Raw genomic sequence first — 21,478 nt, forward strand, 5'->3', positions numbered from 1 at the left:
ATCAACCTGATTACTTGACTGTACTCTGGCCATTGGAAATCCTCGTTATCTTTATCGACCTGATTACTTGACTGTACTCTGGCCATTGGAAATCCTCGTTATCTTTATCGACCTGATCATATACCTGTACTCTGGCCATTGGAAATCCTCGTTATCTTTATCAACCTGATTACTTGACTGTACTCTGTCCATTGGAAATCCTCGTTATCTTTATCGACCTGATTACTTGACTGTACTCTGTCCATTGGAAATCCTCGTTATCTTTATCGACCTGATCATATGACTGTACTCTGGCCATTGGAAATCCTCGTTATCTTTATCAACCTGATCATATGACTGTATTCTGGCCATTGGAAATCCTCGTTATCTTTATCAACCTGATCATATGACTGTATTCTGGCCATTGGAAATCCTCGTTATCTTTATCAACCTGATCATATGACTGTATTCTGGCCATTGGAAATCCTCGTTATCTTTATCAACCTGATCATATGACTGTATTCTGGCCATTGGAAATCCTCGTTATCTTTATCAAACTGATCATATGACTGTATTCTGGCCATTGGAAATCCTCGTTATCTTGATCAACCTGATCATATGCCTGTACTCTGTCCATTGGAAATCCTCGTTATCTTTATCAACCTGATCACATGCCTGTACTCTAGCCATTGGAAATCCTCGTTATCTTTATCAACCTGATCACATGACTGTACTCTGGCCATTGGAAATCCTCGTTATCTGTATCAACCTGATCACATGACTGTACTCTGGCCATTGGAAATCCTCGTTATCTTTATCAACCTGATCACATGACTGTACTCTGGCCATTGGAAATCCTCATTATCTTTATTAACTAATGCTATCAAAATTATAGTTGACCATTCCTATGAGTTTCCGCTCTACAGTTATTATGTGCTTCTGAAAACAGGGAAGAGAGTGCATCAAGTACATTAGAGAGAATATTTGCATACCTTTATGCTACTTTCATACACTGTGACTGACATTTCTTTATATGTGGTATTTGGGAAACAATGCTCTACTAAAACAGACATCTGTTCGAAATGGCTGTTCCCATGCACTCATGAATTGGCCTTGAACTGGGTCAATGTACACTAATATTATGAATTATTATAACAGGGAAATTAATTGTATGGAAGTGCAGTAAATGATTTACAAAATATCAGAAACGTTTTAAGAAACGTTGTCTGCATTTTGTTTAAATTCCAAGTTACCTCTTAGTTCCGGAAGTGAAACAGACAACGTGGAGCTTGCAATCATTTCAGAGATGCACGTCTGAAGTAAGGCTGTATGCTCTCTAACCCAAATTAATCCTTTAGATCATGCAACAAAATAAGGGGAATGAAAAAAATTATTCAACGATACCTGATATCTACAAGGTCCTTTATAAATAACCAGGATAGCTAGTGAAGAAAATCGGGACATTCTTTTTCTTGAAAATTCAAACCCTGTGCAAAGTACGAAACTGTAGAGCGGAACCTGAACGAAAATACTCCAGCAATAGCTTCCTCAGCAAATACAACCCGTCGACTTAGAACTTATAGTAGGCTGCCTAAATCAAGTGGGACCAGTGACACTGAAGATAATGCGCCACTGAAACTTGATGAAAATATGACAGACAAACAAGAATGTCACTGGTACTTTAGAAGTTAGCCAGGAGAGGACGAGAATGAAATACAGCCTGAAATAAGAGTTGCTACCGTGTTTCTCATTCTTGAAATCAATCCAAATTATAAATTTATTGGCGATTATAATTGATAAAAATGTGCACGTTGTTACGCCTGCTTTTCCGGTACGTAATCGAAAACCATTTCATAGCCGTTGTGACCAGAAAATTAAGTCCATAAAACCACAATTTCCTTGTTATGTGCATGAACAGAGGAGATCAATTCAAAAGGACACACGGAACCCTGTCTTGAAAACTGAGCTACATGTAAATGCAAAGAATGATAAATACATATTGTAATAAGTGTGGAGTATGCGCATTTGGTTATAGCGCCCAGTTTTAAGGAATTCTTAGATTTTTGTGATTACTTGTCTGATTACTTGTCTGATTATTGGAAATCGGTGCAATAGAATTATTCCATAGCCCGAAATGATAGTCAATTACCAGGAGCAAACGTCACGGAGTGAAGTGTTAGTGAGTTTCCATGATGCTATAGTTCATGAGTAGTGAATCCAGGTCAAAACCGAATGAGTGTCCCTGGAATACTACAGACCCTATTAAAATTTAGTGGTGTATATTGGTGGTGTGACTGCAGTAGCAGTATTTACGGAAGGAAACCGGTAAATTACACAAAGGAATAAATAAGGCACTCGGCAGATACTGTTTATGTCGCCATGGTGGCAAATGTGATGCATTTGTACTGGCGAAATGTGCCTGGAAACCATGGATTGACTGGCCTAAGGTGGCGTAGTTAAAATAGTTTCCTGTGTTAGGAGATAGTTATATAGTTTCTACGGTGTGAACTGCTGACGGTACGGAAACCTATCGAAGAGAAACCATGCAGATGTGCGGTGGATAGATATTTGGCAGGTTGTGAGATATGTGGTCTTGCACTGATTAGAGTAAAATATATGTATAAAATGGACACGTGGTGCTTTTTAATTTACAACTGAAGTTGTATGGAAGTCTTTGGAATCTGGGGTAAACCTAGAGGAAATCGCGCCAGGGTTTGACACCGCTCGGTCAAGTAAAGATCCCTGGCTTGTAACAATATAGTTCACTTCTACCAACATGTACTGTTTTGCCTGTGGAGTTTATAAATATAAACATCAGCAATACAATGCAGTCAGGTGTCTCTACGTATGCCAGAGCTTCTCGCGTATTTTGTTAAAGCAGATATGATTGCTGGACATATGTATCCATGATACTATGATTGACAACTACTTCTGCTCACGTACGGCCTTCAAATTTAGCTAACATTTATAATAACGATTTTGATAAATCGGACATTGCGTTGACAGGATGATTCAAGATGGCTATCTTTGCATCAGTTATGATCAACTGTATTTGAAGCACATTATTGTTATGTTCTATTTAAATAATGTCTTTTGTTTTTACACTAATGTTTTGCACGATTTCACTGATCCTCTTTTTTCACCTTAGTCTTGCATGAATAGGAAACGGAAAAGGGACATAATAGCACAACTAAAAATAGATTCTTCCCGTGTAGACTTTGCTCTTTCTAGTGTGCACGATGAATAGACCATTCTCCCAATAAGTTCAACCTTTCTTTCGATATAATGTGAACAGGACAGTCCGGCATTATCTTGCACGCTGTTATCTTTATATCGTCTTGACAAGTACACCATTATCTTATTATAATCAACCTTTCTTTTACGACCTTGAGAAAGACAGTCCATTAGCAACACCAATTCAAAGAAACTCGTATGTAACAAAACCTACTATTCGATCCCATAATGCAACCCGGCAAAACAGGATGTCCCAAGTTCAGTAATACATTAGGTATATATTATGCGCAAAAATCTTTATATGCGGAGCTTACGCCCTTTTATTTGGTGCTTTCGTCCTCATATGATGTGCAAACTACTTTATGTGACGTACTTTTGTCCTCATAAATTACTATATATAGCGAAGAATGAGACATAAATTACTATATATATCGAAGAATGAGACATAAATTACTATATATATCGAAGAATGAGACATAAATTACTATATATATCGAAGAATGAGACAATATAACCTCAGTAAATTTGACTTCTCTGATGTCATTAATGAAACATTTGAACTGATCTTATTGCCTGAGCTTGAATATTTTTATTTTACAATTATTCTTATTTTATTTCAGTTTTTCTTTATTCATTTGAAAGTTACTTATTTTGTTTTAATTTCATAATTTTGGTAGTGATATATTTCCATAAATGCCAGTACGACCCACTCTGTTTCAGAGAGTATGTTTTGAAGAATGAGACAGTGAAACCTCAGTAAATTTGACTTCGTGGATGTCAATGCCGAAACACTCGACTTGTCAGTAAGAGTTTCGTCATTGTGGTGAAACGACAATAAGACAAATCGTGTTTCATTGAAATTCAACGTTTGTTTTATTATTGTTTTGATCTCACTCCGATGACATTTATGAGAACCGTTGGCACATAGGTTCTATATACTTTGCCCATGATAAAGAAGTTTGCACCTAATAATATGACGTTTCGATGGAATATAACTTTTTAGTTTTACTACACGACATATGGACAAAAGTACCTCATTTAAAGAAGTGTGCATTTAAGGGCGAAATTACCGCATATAAACAAATTTTCACATCGTGTAAGGACAAAGGCACCTATATAAAGAAGCATGCACTTCATGTAAATGACAATATGTATCTTAAGACAGCTTTGGCCTTTCATAAATTTTCATCTACAGTGTGAGTTTATCATGATAGCAAATGGATCCTTAATAGACGCTGAGGGTGGGGCTGACGGTGAGAGGAAATAGCGTGGCTAAATTGTGTGTTTTGTGCATATTGAATCATGTTAATTAAGCCATTATATTAGTTGTAAACGTATCTCATGTATGAGCAAAGCGTGTGTTTCAACAAAGCAAGAATAGAATCGGAAAGAGTGTACAGCTACCTTAAGGTGATGATTAGTGTTAGAGTCTGAAACGGATAAAGTAATCAACAATTCAATAGTTTATGTAAATGAGATCGAAATGCAACAAAGTTCAAGCTATAAACAAAACTAAATTCAATTCCAAAAACAAATATCAGATAAAATTCAGTGATGACCTGTCCAGAAATTATAATGGCATATAGTAAAGTCATTGAAAATGGGTCGCAAGTTCGAAACATTCATAAATGCATGTTGCATATATCAAATATGCAACTTGCATATATTCAGGGTCTTTCATAAAGAGGCTACATTTTATGCACATTTTCAATAATCCAGTTGTAGAATTAGATTTTACTTTTCAAAGCATTCGAAATTTAACTCCTCGTCGCTTGAGAAGACCTTATAGTATACTGACTGAAATCCTTGGTCCTTCGTCGAAAGCCAAGGGCGACAATCCACTATGCTCCTTTATCACCGTCATTGAACGTACAGAGGTTTCCAAGTTTCTAATGAAGATGCATGAACATGCAGGACCATTCTACGAATACGAGTAAACGTTTCACGCCATTGTAACCCCATATGACTTTTAAGCTGTTTGAATGAGTCAAAGTTTCTCTTCCAAACACACTCTGGTAACAATCGATGTAAAGGACACTAACATAAATATGTAGGAGAATTTATCATGGCAGCTGCTGCTGACGTATTTTTATTATGCGTACTTAATGGAGAACGAGGATGAAATCTCAGCACCGGCAGCCACGGCGATAAAAGAGCGCAGCGGATTGTCTCCCACGGCGTGCGACGATGTGGCTGGCCGTAACGTTGGAGATACGCGAACTCTTCCCATTCTGACAATTTTGTTCAGCTAAGTATCCGCCAAATTGAATTTTCTTAGCCTGTTTGGCGAAAGCACTTTATGTCCCATGCACAACAGAAAGATCTAAAAATTATTCAGAGAACTTTAGAGACATATCGATAGTTATAATTCTGAATATGATTTTCACGTCTTTTCAATGTAAGAGTTTGTAAATGGGGCAAACTGACGTAATTAAATGATGAAATTCCGGCCGGTTGCACAAGTGGTTATTCCCCGATCGTCCATTCTGTTATTTAAATGGAGCATATCCAAAGTATCAAAGTAAACGAGAGGAACATTCTACAGCTTATTTACAGAGACGGTTGGTTAGGTCAAAATGTTATGGTGCCTGGAATTAAGTGGATTTGGTTTTAATCCGTACACGTACAGCTCTCAGTCTCCGTCGACAATCACAGATCACGTGAAAAGAAGGGGCTTTCATTTAATTAAAATTGTTTCTTTCTAAATATATTTTAGGAAGGCGTTAATCTTTTTTTTTCTTCACAGGAGATCGACAGAACGTCTCAATGTCCACTTCGCTAGGTCCACCCTCTCTCCATAGGAGATGGGCAGAACGCCTCCAAGTCCACTTCACCGTGTCCATCCTCGAAGGCTTTTCGATCTTTTACAGTGTAGCTCAAACCGAGAAAGGGCAGCTGCTAAATCACAGAGTTGAGTTGAATCTCATTTTAAAGAAGATGAGAACAATTTAAAGTGAAGAAGAAAAGAAAAACATTTACGATACAAACTATTGACAAAAAGAGCCGTAAACTTATAGTAAATAGGACTGGCAGGATATATATAACTTACACATCTAAAATTATGACTCAGAATTGGATTGCCAGATAAATGCAGATAGGAGTTACCCAATGTAAAAAAAAAAAATTCGCATAAGCTTATTATAGCCACCAACAGAATCTGAACATCATGCAAATCAACAAGCATGTCCTTTGTGTGATAGTGACCCACTTGAAGATGAATTTCGTATGGTAATATTATCATCCTGTCTAGGATGTGAATGTCCTTTGTGCGATAGTGACCTAGTTAAAGATGAATTCCTTGTGGTAATGATTTATCCTACCTATGATATGTCCTTTGTGTGTTAGTGACCTAACATAATCTGAATTCCATATTGTTATGAATTATACGCAGGCAACTTTGAATTACTGAATGAAGCCACGGAATCCCTTTATGACCCCCCCCCTTCTCCCTCTTTCTTTCCTTGATAACTGTGGCAAAAATATGTTTTAACCAATTACTCAATAAACATTTTTGCCGCTGCTTTATCCTTTAAAACTATTCATGCGTTGTGTTTTTTTTTTTTCGTTTGCTTGATTGAGTTCAAAATAAGTAATATAGAAGGTCGGTGGGACGAGCGGGGCAGTCGACGGACAGGCAATGCACGCCGGACACATGACAATTATTTAAGCTCACTTAGGCGTGTGACTAGGTGAAATAAAATAATCAGCCAAATTTAAAAGACAGCATTTCTACAACTTAAACCACACTCTCTGTATTCAGTTACAGCATGATTTACAGAGATGATAGGGGAAAATCGTAACATTGACAAGTTTTGGCGTTCTTTCTGCCCTATTAGTATATGCTTTGTACGTCCGTCTGCACACTTCAGTACACGTAGAACTGACAATTTTACCTGTATTGAACCTTTCACAAGTTTGATTTAACCTTTACGCATCTTGTTACAAATTCAAAATTACGTTTCGTCAATGTTTAAACCAATTATGAAATAAAAATATAAGATTTATCCCAATATTATCATTTTTATTTTTTTTCCGTCACAAATATTAGTATCGCGTTTACAACAAATGCTCAATTTTAAAACGGCATAAGTAGTTTGGCTTTTATGTAGATAACGAGGTCGATGGCCAAAATGCAATCTTAGATCACCATTGATGTCTCGTCTTTCAACACGGCATGACCTATATCGCTTATCTCTAGATGGGATCTTTAAAATCAGCAGATGCATACCTGATTTAGTCACCGTTAGATAGAACTCGCTCCCCTGTCTTTGTTTGCTTGTCAATATAGGTAGGACCACACATTTACATTGCACTGTGATTCTTTATTCATAAATTCCCGATTCATTCATAGTTTATCATCGAGTGTCATTATGTAGATTTTTAGATAAGAGCTCGCCCGGTGACGATTGTACAGCATTTAATGCGCTTAACCTAATGTATCGTCATACGCCATGTGTATTTGATGCTACAGTTAGATCAAGAAGGCTTCTAATCCAATATATAATTTCATTATGAATTAAACGAAACTTCGTTTTATGTATGCCAGAAGTATATTTGGTCTGTTTGCATAACGTTAATTTTAAAATCCGAGTAAAAATCAAAATTGCTCTTAGTCCAAAATAAGAGGAAGTTTCCACGGGGTCTTGTTAATATTTTGACCGATGGAACTAAAGCGGAAAACTCATTGAAGACTGCAATAGAAAAAATCGATTAAAAATCAATAAATTCCGGGTAAGGAAGTTATGGTAAAGAGTAATTTTGACTGAGATTGTAGTTCAGATTATATTGAATTTGTTCAATACTGTAGATAACCCGGAATATCTTTATATCTTTCTGCACGTTTTGTTAAAAAGAGGGGCTTGTTTTTCCTTTGCGAAATATGATTCCTGAACAAAATGTTAATGCAAAATGGAATGAACATCTAGAGCTTAATTTGATTTCTGGCATGAATAATGGACGTGTGCATTGAAAAATGTTTCTTGAAAAGGCATAATTTATTTCTTGATAGATGAATTATCTGAATGGTAGGAGAGGTTTAAAAATGAAGCAACGTAGAGTAATGGTTATCTCATGGGGTCTATGCACCATACATGCTTTCAATATTTAACATCAGCTAAGTTCTAGTAAATATTATGATATCAGGTATGAACTCAGTGCGTCTGAAGTGCATTGAAAATAATGCAAAATGTGGGTGGGTGTGCGCGCGTGCGTGTGTGTGACCTTTTTGTATTCCGTGTCCGTTTAAATTATGCTATTTTGATCATGTAATTCTAACTTTAAAAAATAGCGCAATCTGTTCAGTTCATTTGTATTTCACCTGATATTTGCCATTCACTGACCAGCTGGACGAAATATTTAAACACATGACGTCCTTCAGATCTTGACGTGGATCGGAAACAATGTGTATCACTCTTATTGGCAATTAGCAAAGCTATAATATTTAACATGCATTATTCTATTCAAACAATAAATGCGTATATTAACTCAATGATCTAAACGACAAATAACAAAGATCGGATGAACGCAATAACGGCCGAACAAGGGAACCACTACATGCACCTTCCACATTTTGTCTCAAGCAGTACCGGATTAAGGCCCTCCAGGGCCCTAAGCACTGAAAATAGTTGCGGTGCCTCCCCCCACCACCATGTGAAACTCAAAAGAAACAATATTAAAAGCTAAAAAGGTGGGAAAATACCAGTGTTGCCATCATTCCAAATCAAAATACTCGCACATCGAAATGGTCATATATAATTCATTCAATTTTATCATCAACACTTAATTTGAATTTTTTTGTGCCCCTGTTGGGCTGGTGCCCTAAGTACGTGCTATGTGTACTTAATGGGCGATCCGGTACTTTTCGCAGACATGAGAACTAGAGGAAACCAATACATTACCCCGGCAAAAACGCACGCTAAGATAGCACGCGTGCTTCACAAACATTGCCCTTGTGTTACGTGCATTTTCCCGTGACTATTCTTTCATTAAATATGTGATCCGTGTTCTAATTTTCAGAGCAGATATTAAAGGTTTTAGTAAGTGCCCAGGCGTGAAAATACGTCAGTCATTTTCTCACTTTCACACATGTGAAAAACCTAAGCGGTTTACAAACAAATGAGTTACATATTGGGGGAAAAGAAGATGAAAGTTAGTATAAAACCGTACAAACTATATATATATATATATATATATATATATATATATATATATATATATATATATATATATATATATATATGTATATGTATATGTATATATATATATATATATATATATATATATATATATATATATATATATATATATATATATATATATATATATATATATATATAATGTGTTATGCCAGAATAGTATAAAACCGTACAAACTATATATATATAATGTGCTATGCCATAATAGTATAAAACCTTACAAACTATATATCTATAATGTGCTATGCCATAATAGTAAAAACCCGTACAAACTATATATCTATAATGTGTTATGCCAGAATAGTATAAAACCGTACAAACTATATATCGATAATGTGTTATGCCAGAATAGTATAAAACCTTACAAACTATATATCTATAATGTGTTATGCCATAATAGTATAAAACCTTACAAACTATATATCTATAATGTGTTATGCCATAATAGTATAAAACCTTACAAACTATATATCTATTATGTGCCATAATAGCAAAACATTTATCTAAACTAATAAAAGGTAGGGTGATGCGCGTAAAAGTGTGTTATCCGTATAGCTAGAAGTTAAAATAGGGAGACCATACGAAATGAAAAACAATACCAATTAAGAGCATATATATATATATATATATATATATATATATATATATATATATATATATATATATATATATATATATATATATAAAGAGAGAGAGGGAGTGTAATAATAATAATAACAGACTAATTTTATGAATAAATAATTTTAAAGATTTGCTTAAATAAAGTGATACATAACTAAAATATTGACAAGACTGGAATTTTTATTGGTGAAACTTTTACATACCCCCATCCCATGTATATGAAAATTGGCGAATCCCCGATACATACAAAATATTGCGATCAAAGTGTAATTCATAAGTTAATGTACAAATACGTATTCCGTGTTTGTTAAAAATTGCTTTAAATAAGTAAATGTTCACATTATCACGTCTGTGAGAAAATGCACGACTGACCTTGACATTGACTACACGGCCATGCAGTTCTGTTTGGATTAAAGAAAGTATCTCCATCCGTACGACACATTTGGGTTGCATAGATCGCCATTTATATATGTACATTATTTATTTTCCTTATAGTCTTTACATCCTGGATATAATTTTCACCCGGAGAAAGAAAATGTTTGAATATATTCACATTACAAGGGAATACGGTTGAAAATAATAATAATAATAATAATAATAATAATAATAATAATAATAATAATAATAATGATGATGATGATAATAATAATAATAATAATAATAATAATAAAATAATAATAATAATAATAATAATAATAATAATAATAATAATCACTAATTAACCCTATCATTAGGTTTCAAATTTTTAAAAACCTTTTTAATAATTTTAAATTTTTTAAAACCTTTAAAATAATTTTAAATTTTGTATCTTGTATTCTAAATCATATAGAACACGTCGAGAACGTGCATATGTATGCGTTGTTTGTGACTTAACTTGACAAGGACCAAGTAAGTACATTCCATTGTGTAGTTAGTATGGACCATAAATTAATCTTGAGCGTTGATCTAGTCCTACATAGGACCACAGCAGGTGAAGAAACGGTTGACGTTCCGTGTTCTCAAGATTGGCAATATTCTTAGTAAATCCGCCATCCGTTCATTACCTTGTTGTCTTTGCAGAGAACTGAATCAAACCCAGGAACTGGATCTGAAACATGAAGGCATGGGAAGTCACCTAAACATGAAGTATGTTGAAGTATCAGTACTCAAGTGAGATTCAAGAAATTCTGCAGTCCGTTCTTGAAGACTGTTAAGCAGCGATGCTTTTTAAATATCTCTAGTTTCATGCAAGGCTCATTCGAGGTCAAACAAGCTGAATGTAGCAGCGGCGAAACTCAAGTGGGGACAACTCAACTACAGCAGGATCTTTGAGAGTAACGTTCAAACCGTACCCTCAACCGTAATCGCTTTTGCAAGAATAACCATGGCCACCATTTCACGCCGAAGGATACGTAGGTCCGCAAAATCAGACTACTCCATTCAAATCATGATTGATATTTGTGCTGATGTGCGACGCCTATACGATCGATTCGACCGCATATAAAGTACAACCGAATGATTGAAAAATCATATGAAGAATTAGAGGTGCTCAATAAAGGCTACAAGAAAAAGTGACCGATCTTACTGTATTAGTGTTAACATTACAAGAAAAGCTCCAGACTATGGAGAGTAAGACAAAGAATCAAGGGGACCAATCTCGCAGAGACCGCATAACCTTCGTTAGAATGTCAGAGACAGCACAATCTTCCCCGTAATGTCAGAGACAATATAATTTTCAATGGTGCAAATTGGAGCGACACTCAAAAAGCAGTAAAAAAAAAAGTATACAACGCTCACTCTGGATTATGACAAACTAGAAATTGTAATGAATGTTCAGAGTCGACTATGAGACCTGCAATTGCTAAATTTTTCTCGTTTTGTAAAATTTTCTCGTTTTAAAAGTATGGAAGCAGCGTTTCCAAATTATCAACAATAAATAAGACAGCACGAATACAGCGAGAAAAAAATTAGCAATGGAAGTTTTGGCGTTCCAGAGGTACCCAAACAACTGTTTATCTGTGTTTCTGAAGACTTTCCAGAAAGAGTACGCCCGACACAAACATATCTGCATCTTTTTTGGCATCCAGGCGCTCAGTGATAGCAAAGCAGCTTCCTTTTAAAAACTCGCAGACTTGTTTTAAATCAAACTAAATGCGTGTTCAATGAGCCACGGCTTAATATTGCATGTATAAATAATAAGTAAGGGTTCGGCAGAGAACAGTTTTCACATGTGGTTTATGATGCATGTAATAATATTGGAATTAAGCCCTGTATCTGGAATATTTCATGTTTAACAAGAAAATTGTATTGTGAAAAGTCTACTGTGGATTGTATTTCTATGATTTGATCTTTCCATGATTTTGTTTTTATGTTTGCGCTTACGAAGCCTTAGTGTCGTGATGAAAGATATGCAAATGCATTGACGAGTTTCATAAGTGCCAGAGAGAGGGGTGTGGGTGTGTTGTGTGTGTGTGTGGGGGGGTGATTTGATTTTTTAACGTAGATTTTACAAGCTTTAAGCCATGTCGTTACGATCTCTCCACTGCGGTAGTTTATAGTGATGTCATGTACGGGGGCATCATGCCGCCGACATGTACTACACACGGTACTAATGGTATGGAAAAATGGGAACCAGCCTGGAAATGGGTGAACATAGAATAGAGTATATATGGGTTAGGCTGACCAGGATTGCTTAATAATGTAAGTTTTATTGTAGGAAAAATAATCTTTTGAGAGCTTATCCTAGTTGTAAGTGGAAAAAATAGACATTTTTTATTGATGGAATTTCAGTCCTTTAACAGTCTTGAGTTTGGAACACTCATTACTAAAATTAGCACGTGACTCTTTGGTGCGGAACTGAAAGCACATGTTTCAAACACATGCAGGTCCAGAAAATGGCGTGGCTCATATCCTTTCCTCGACAGAGAAGCTGACATCCAGGTTTCAGTTATACTGATAAATATGGGTGTGATCACGAGCACTCAAAAATTTAAAGTTATTGAATTTTTAATATCATGGTATTTAACATAGGTTTACTATGAGCGCTGAATTAGTACCGTGAATCCTGTAACATCGTATCCCACCCAGTCACATGATCCTGACACCAGGCAGACCAGTCGTAATATTAACCTGTTAATGATGAGCGCCTAGCGATGTAGCTCTTAGTACCATTTTTATAAGTCTTTGGTATGACTCCACCGGAGTTTGCTTGTCAGATATAAGAAAACTGTAATGCAAAACTCTATATGGAGAGAGAGATGTGTATATAAAAAAGTAATGTATAATTTCAACATTTATCAAACTGAGAGCAACAAAGAAAACCCACTTTAGTGGGACTTAATATTTGGTGTAATATATGTCACCTGAATAGTCCGCGCAGAAGAAGTGTTGATTTTTCCTGTAATAGAGTATCAGCCCATTATGGACTTAGGCATCGAAATCGCACACTGGTGGAGATGGCAATGCTTATACATCCACGTAAACTGACTTGTATTATATATGAGGGTAATAATGTCGTTGATAAGGATATAGTCAATAAGGAAGATGTAGATATAGGGACGGGGATCACCGGGACAGACAAGAGTTAAATCACTATGCCGAGAATGCATTGGAACTGTTATATACCAAGACGATTGCAGGCAGGTATGTGTCGCAATGAGAAAGACATTGGAAACTATATGTGCACAGGACAACTCCGTTATAACTATAGATTCCTACAGATTTGTAAGTATAACCACTGCCAAAATCTGTAATAAGATTAATAAGACTGAATCCATATATATATCCATATATGCCTCATACATTAAAAATAACATGGCATTCATTTAAAGTGTTGCTATGAAGCAAATTGATATATTAATATAATTAGTATATCAAATTGTGATCTGTCCATGGCGCAATAATACGAATATATAAACATTCTTTTTACTGCAGACCTATAGATCAATGATGATTTTCTAGTCATTCATTAATCATAAATGACATATGAAAATAACGATAAAAAGTATTAATAGTGCCTGTTTTCTAAATGAAATTAAAATGGTACATAGTTTCATCGGAATCCTTTCTTTTTTTTCCATTCCCCTCCCCCTTTCATGCGTAAGGGACAAAAAAGCAAAAATCTGGAGTGAGAGAGACAAACATGGCGCTGGACGAAAACATTAAAACTGAACTTGCACCAAGTAACCTACAGTAATCTGGTTCGTCGTAACGGTATTTATACGTTTTCCTATGTATCTATCTACAGTTTTCATAATATCAATGATACATAGTTGCAATCGCCAGTCGACACTAGGCCTATATGTTAAATTTTTCGGTTACGAGGCACACATACTGTAACGTATTTAATGCTTGGTTTTTTTTCATTAACCTATTATAATGTTCTAAAACTCGATTATTAATTATTAAATATAAAAGATGTCCAATGATCTTACCGCCTCAACCCCCCGAGATTATTGTACGTTCGAAAATTCATAAAAATACGAGCGTTGGGGATTTTCGCTTGTGTCATACGACGATGTCTCTGGATCTATAAATGATGGTAAAGTTTAGTCAAACCGTCGATCGAGAGAGACAGACAGACAGACAGAGACAGAGATAATTTTATAATCTTTAGAAATGTTAATTAAAGCAGAATACTGACTTAGATGAACTGTCAATATATTAAAATATTTGAATTACCTTTTGTTGGCTCCTCATATCGCTTAGTTTAGACTCCACGCTAATTCCCATGCGCCAGTATGTGAATGCCTGACAGTTCAGGTTCAGTGTACCAGCAGCTTACGGTGATTGTAGTGCACTACTTTCTTCATATTAAACATATTTCATGTTTCAATCATGAGTGTGTCTTATACTGATTTAGTAAATCTAAAAAGAAATAGAAACTCAAGAAGAAAACAATCAACTTATTAATTTGCATATGTGATTGTGAACAACAAGAAAAATCGTAGAACTACATTTTGTACCGGACACACTCGCAGGGATGTGAGGAGTTCATTCGCTCGGTCAATACCCAGTTTATCCGGAGCATATCGTAACTACATTCAAAGTGCAATTCAAAGTGCAAATATGTTTTTGTATGTGATATAAATAAAATATATGTATAATATGTACGCTGTATCAATGTTATACCACTCATTAGTAATGAATGGGGTGAGATTAGCGACAATGGGAATTAGCATTAAAAACACCCCTGGGTAAGATTAGCGACAATGGAAATTTAACATTAACCACCCTGGGTAAGATTAGCGACAATGGAAATTTAACATGGGCAAAAAACCCTGGGTAAGATTAGCGACAATGGAATTTAACATTGGAGAAAGGAAAAAAAAGGAAATATCCATTTTAGCGACAAAGGCATTCGAACAATGGAAAAAAATATCGATTCTAGGGACAAAGGCAATTGAACATGGGGAATAGAGTTTGGGTCTGTCTAGGGACAAGGGGAATTGAACATAGGAATAGAGTTTGGGTTTGTCTAGGGACAAAGGGGAATTGAACATGTTAGAAAAAAAAAACTACTTTAGGGACAAGGGGAATTGAACATGGGATTTTTTTAAAAAAAAAAATTAAAAAAGGGGTAGGCAATCGAAAGGCTATCTCTTTTCGAGAAATGTGGGTGGCCCTGAAAAGGGCCTTTGGGTTTCTTCTTCTTCTTCTTCTTCTAACTCCTCCACTTCTTCCACCAAGTCCTCACTTTTTCCATTATTCCTTTCTTCTTCTTTTTCTCCTCTGGCATCCAGTCTGGATGGCCCAAGGCTCTAAACTTTTCCTGGACTTTGATCCAATTCTGATTTAGCCTTTCAAAATCAGCCTGTTTCTTTTTGTTTTCCTGATCTTTTCTTTCTTTATTCCATCTCTCTTTAATCTTCTTTACCTCTACCTCCATCACTTTTCTCATCAACTCCTCTCCTTTCCTCAGTCTTTCCTGACCTCTCTCCACAAAAGAGCACTCTGTCCCATGTGACATATTTTCAAGAAAGCACCTGACTTTGCTTGCATTGTCAAGTTCTTCCTTTAGGCTTCCCACTCTGACATAGGTGGGATTTATCATACCTCTCAATCTCTTTTCCTCCTCTTCTATCATTTCTGCTATCACTTCTTTTGCTACGTTTAGGCATTTAGCGTAGTCCAGATACTCTGCTATCTTCCATTCTTTTTCTAGTCTCTCCACTACATAGATACCATCCATTATCCAATTGTATATATGTACCAAATTGTTGAACAACTCACTTGCAACCACCATCTTCGTTTTTATTATTCCGTAGAATGGTTCGAGCATCAAACCTTGTGGGTTCTTATAGTTAAAGTACGGACGTGAAGGAAAACATCCCCTAAAAACATAAAATTGATCTTACCAAAATCATGACCAAACAACGCGCGGACGTGAAGGAAAATATCCCCCTACTTTTCTCATTTCATATAATATACTATCCACATAAGTGAAGCAACAATAAACAAACCCCAAATCTACTATTTACACACGCAAATCATTAAAACAAAATCCATAATCTACTATCCACACAATCGTACGTGAGCGGTTACAAAACCCAAACTATACTCTCCACATACGCTAAGAAACAATGAACAAAATCCATAATCTACTATCCACACAATCGTACGTGAGCGGTTACAAAACCCAAACTGTACTCTCCACATACGCTAAGAAACAATAAACAAACCCAAATCTACTATCCACACAAACATACGTGAGCGCTTACAAACACACACACACACACACACAGACACACACACACAAAAGAAAAAAGTCAGTGTTTATATTCACACTACTCTACCTACACACATTGGCAAATCGATTGTTATATCTTTTCTAGAGATTGGGATAGCCCTGAAAAGGGCTGTTTTTTAACTCCAGATGCACCTATCTAATGCTGGCACCTTCCTGGTCTGGCACCACACACACATCTTCGACTGCAGTCTCCTTGCCAATTCACCCTTGTTGCTGTAAGCTCAGAGGCGGGTTGAGTGGCTTCACTATTCCAATCTTCTTTCTCTGGAATAGTGAAGACTTCCCTTTCTCTTCTTCTATTTCTTATTCTAGGATGAATTGGCATCCTTACCTCCTGTTGTAAATGTGGTGTAGCTACAGGTTGGGGAGATGTTCTTGCCTTAGGTGTCACCTTGCACACAGGGTTCATCATAGGGTGACACCTGATCTCTCTCTTTCTTTCCTCCTCTTCTTTCATTTTTCTCTCTTCCTCCTCCTGTTCTATCCTGGCTTCTTCCACAAGGGCCTCCGCAGCCAGCTCGTTCAGGAGGCATCTGGCATATTCCAGGTGCATCTGTTCAAAAAGTTTTTCAAGTCTGCTACTCATTTTTATTGTTGATCAATCAACAAGGGCAGCTAGACTGTCCAGCGAGTTTCGATTTATAGTGAAAGCGTGGACGTGAAGGAAAACATCCCCCTAAAAACATAAAATTGATCTTACCTAGATCATGACCAAACAACGCGCGGACCTAAAAGAAACACTCACTCACTTTTTTATACTACCCATTACTATTCTAAAAAAAATTTCATTAATCACTTCAATATACTATCCACATACGCAAAGCAATCCAATCAAACCCCCCAAATCTACTCTCCCCACACCTCAAACAGCCAAAAAAACATGATCTTAATCTACTATCCACACCAACGTACGTGAGATGTTACAAACACACAAACACATACACTCGCACTATTAAAAAAAGAGTTAGTGTTTATATTCACACTACTCTACCTACACACATTGGAAAATTGATGGTTATTTCTTTTCTAGAGTATTGGGTAGCCCTGAAAAGGGCTGGTTTTTTTTGGTTTTTTTTGTTTGCTATGGCAATCTTTTAGTTTCTAAGAATGCGATGTCCTCTGAGGATAGACTTTCTGGCGATAGGTCTGCTTCTTCAGAAAGAGAACTCTTTGGTGTCGATACGACAATCGACAAAGCCTCTGTCAGGTTCAGGTTGCTGCTGCTGCTGTTGCTGTTGTTGTTGCTGTTGCTGCTGCTGTCTCTGAAGTCTGTACTTCTCTGTCCATTCTTCTTTCTCCCTGTTCACTTCTTCTCTGAAGAGCTCTTCTATCAGGTCTTCAGTAACTTTTAACATTCTCACATTCTCTATCTCTTCTGGCTTCGGTATCAGACTGTGTCTGACCCTATGCAAATTCACGTAGGCTTCGTTTAGCTTAGCTAGTTTGGAGCACATCTTCGTAGGAGGATGAGTCGACAATGGATGGTTAGACTGGAAACAACCCGGTTCTTAAAGTCAAAGCGCGGACGTGAAGGAAAACATCCCTCTACGGTTTTCGAGCCGCAACGTTCAATGAGTGTCATGAGAGGGATAGTAAGAAGTCAAAGAGCATAAATCAACATTCTTATAGCCAAACAAACCACAAAGGCATTTTTTTCAAAACACAACATTTTTTATTCAAAATCACTTAACATTAACCAACAACTCTAACATTTTTTAACAATAATCCAACAATATAACATCAAACATTTTTTTCAATTTACACTATACTTTAAAACAGGGTTGGCAAAGTTGTGAATGAAATTGTGATTTCCACTGTTGCAAGTCATTGAGTCATGGATGGACACTACGTTTCGTAGCTGAAGACAACAAAATAAGCATACTAGTCACAAAATCAACGATTTACTTTCTCATCGTTTCTAGAAAAATCACGATCAAAATAAGTCACTAAATGTTCGTTTGCTGATAATAAGTGATCAATTTCGATCTCGACTTTCTCTTTGAATTTGTCAAAGAGGGCTTTGATGTAATGGATGTCTCGAGTCGTTAATGGAGGACAGAAATGTTCACGCAAGTCTTTATACCACCAACGTAACACGTCTTTTTTAAACAGACTCCAAGCTTCGTCCAGATATTCGTTGAATTTTTCTTCTTGACTGATGTTTTGACATCCATAGTAATCATGCTTCATCCATATCGTAATTGTGTCTGCCAGGTATGTAGCACAGTAGGAGACCAATTGCTGTTCTTGTTCTGGACATCTCGACTTGATCACGATGTCCTTTTCGTCTTTGTGTTGGGATTCTCCTTCCACGGTCTCCTCACATTCCATCTTCAAAGCTTCTCCACTAGGTAAAGAGGGAGAACAGTCTTCCATAGTTTCTAATAGTCTAGAATGACTTCTCTCAAACTGTTGATTTCTATCGTATTATCGAATTCTGCATACAGGATGACGTTTACTGTCTCTTTCAGTGGTTCTGTAAACTGAAGTTCCACACGAATCTGGCCGGATTTTATAGGGTGAAAATGTCCCTCGTCGCTGCCTTGGTCTGGAGTGTAATCAAATGCCCACAAAGCATAACCTCCTGCATAATCCTCGTACGTAATACCGTGACTGGTGTTGGTCCCTAACTGTCCGGTGGCTTCGTACAGGGACAAGTACGATCTCAAGTAATTCATCTTTGTGGGATCAAAGTCAGGTTCGAAAGGTCGGGTACACAAGGTCTTGCCATCGCGACTGACTTCGATTTTCTTCACCTTGAAGTGATGAAAGTTGAAAGGATTTTTAGTGAAGGCTCCGTTGAAGACTTTATTCTCGACCATACCAAGGATTAAACGCTTGGGTAACTGTCCTTGAAACAGATGATCTTCGATCATGGATTGGTGGTTAGCGGGAATGGTGAACGTTTTCACTTCCACGCGTCGTATGGGATACTTGGCGGTCGTTCTGCTCAACGTTTGACTGATGTCGTTTCCAACTTTAGGTAACACTTCCACGCGTCGTACGTAGAGTTTGGCCTCCTCGATATGGCTTTTGGGATTGCCAGCAGCAGTATCAGCCAACAAATGGAAAGCGGCACTGCTACGATTCAGTCTCAAGCGAACATTTACCCCGTTCAGCAAATATTTCTCTTGCAATCACATGTCCAAATGCAAACGATCCATCAGTTCTAAACTCTTCTTATTTAAGATTTTGCTTCGTCTTTCCACAAAGCCGTCATTGTCTTTATCTATTTCGTCAAACTCCTTCGCTTCGTCAGGTTCCCATAGCACACAAGCATTGAGATGAGTATTCTTGGCATCTATTCCGTACGTCAAGAGATTTTCCAGGTAGGCACGATAAGGGTAAGTATCCATGCTGCTGCTGACCAGTTTGTTATTCAAGTACAAGTCCACTGAGCTGAACAAGGAATGCATGAAATTGTTGACGGGAGCTATATTCTCAGTGTCTTCTACTCCACCATCATCCTTATCTAGAACTTTGACTTTCAGGTACAAGTAACTGCTTTCAGATCGATGTAATCTTCGGGCTGTCCCTTGATTTCAAACTCGATGGGAGCGGAATCGGTCAATGAGGAGACAGGGTGAAATTTCACCCATTGGGATTCTTGCATGGTCATCATGGTGGGGGGCATGGCAAACAGATCCAGTTCCGACTTGGAACAGGCGCATGACTCTCGGTGCATCATTTTTTTTTTGTGCTGTTTCTCAATAATCGAAAACGTCTAAGTCTCGAACGGTTCTTCTTTTCTTGGTCTTTCTAGCTTTAGACGTCTGAAGTCTGGTGAAAGGGTGTTTTCTTCGTCGTCTCTTTCTGCCTTGTCCTTGCTGAATGCCTGACTCGGTAGCATGCAGGGCATTTATAGGTGTGTCTCGTTGGCCCAAAAGGTCTTTACCCGTTTGTAGCAAGACATTTTTGCCTGCCCTTATGAAGGCTTCTTTGGGGTTTTGTTTGTCGATGATGACATTTTGGAGAAATTCTTTGCCTTGCGTCAGTGCTGCATCTTTCAAGGCGTGCAATCCGCGTGTCACCATCGGTTTCAACACCGGAGCCACCGAACGAAAGGCCGATTTCAACATATCTCCTAAACTGTGTCCTCGCTGTCGAGCAACCCCTCGGTACACTGGATACATGACTTACGAATCGTGAGAGAACCGTTTTCGAAAATGGAGTTTCACCGTGACTTTTCCTTTGGTGAATGCAATATTTTGTCCCAAATCTCCTTTTATAGCAATGTTGACCGTGTCCAAATACGACTTGCTGACAGGCAAATAATGAGGATGTACAAATTCGCGGTGGACGTGGTAAGTGTTTCCACCTTCCTCGTCAGTGGCCGTGGCAGAATTTACTTTGAAAGGAATGACACGCAGTAACGGTACGGAGGTGTGTCCCACCACGTTGTACTCCACCACATCGGAGTACACAAAGATCAAATTCAGTCCCTGGTTCAGTTCTACCGGGAAACGAAAATACCTTGCAAAATGCCCGTTGTTGTCAATCTCTGCTTTCTCTATCTTTTTGGTCTTTTTATCCGTGACCAAATTGAGGTCTCCACCCAAAATGTCATACAACTCAGGGCAAAATTTAATACGTATACTTTTTTCCTCACTTTCAAATTTGATGAGTAGACGGTGAGACAGTTTGTGGTACTCAATGGTGACACGTTTTCTTAGTCCGGTCAGAACTTTGTCAAATGTTGCATAGAATTTGTCAGCGATGGCCT

At 37.1% G+C, this 21,478-nt stretch overlaps 1 protein-coding gene across 6 annotated transcripts in view; it reads left to right on the plus strand.

Annotated features, from left to right (window-relative positions):
- Window positions 1-7,217, plus strand: part of LOC149797921 (nucleoside diphosphate-linked moiety X motif 6-like) — a 254,096-nt gene extending 246,879 nt beyond the window's left edge. For all 6 annotated transcript variants that reach the window (XM_089962968.1, XM_089962966.1, XM_089962971.1 and 3 more), the window contains one exon: window positions 5,960-7,217. In XM_089962968.1, the coding sequence (XP_089819094.1) occupies window positions 5,960-6,165 (206 nt within the window). In that variant the 3' untranslated portion in view covers window positions 6,166-7,217. The remainder of the gene's footprint in view (window positions 1-5,959) is intronic.
- The last annotated feature ends 14,261 nt before the right edge of the window (window positions 7,218-21,478 follow it).

This window comes from Sinohyriopsis cumingii, chromosome 6 (assembly GCF_028554795.1).
Source record: "Sinohyriopsis cumingii isolate HCF-2022 chromosome 6, ASM2855479v2, whole genome shotgun sequence".
Lineage (NCBI taxonomy): Eukaryota > Metazoa > Mollusca > Bivalvia > Unionida > Unionidae > Sinohyriopsis > Sinohyriopsis cumingii.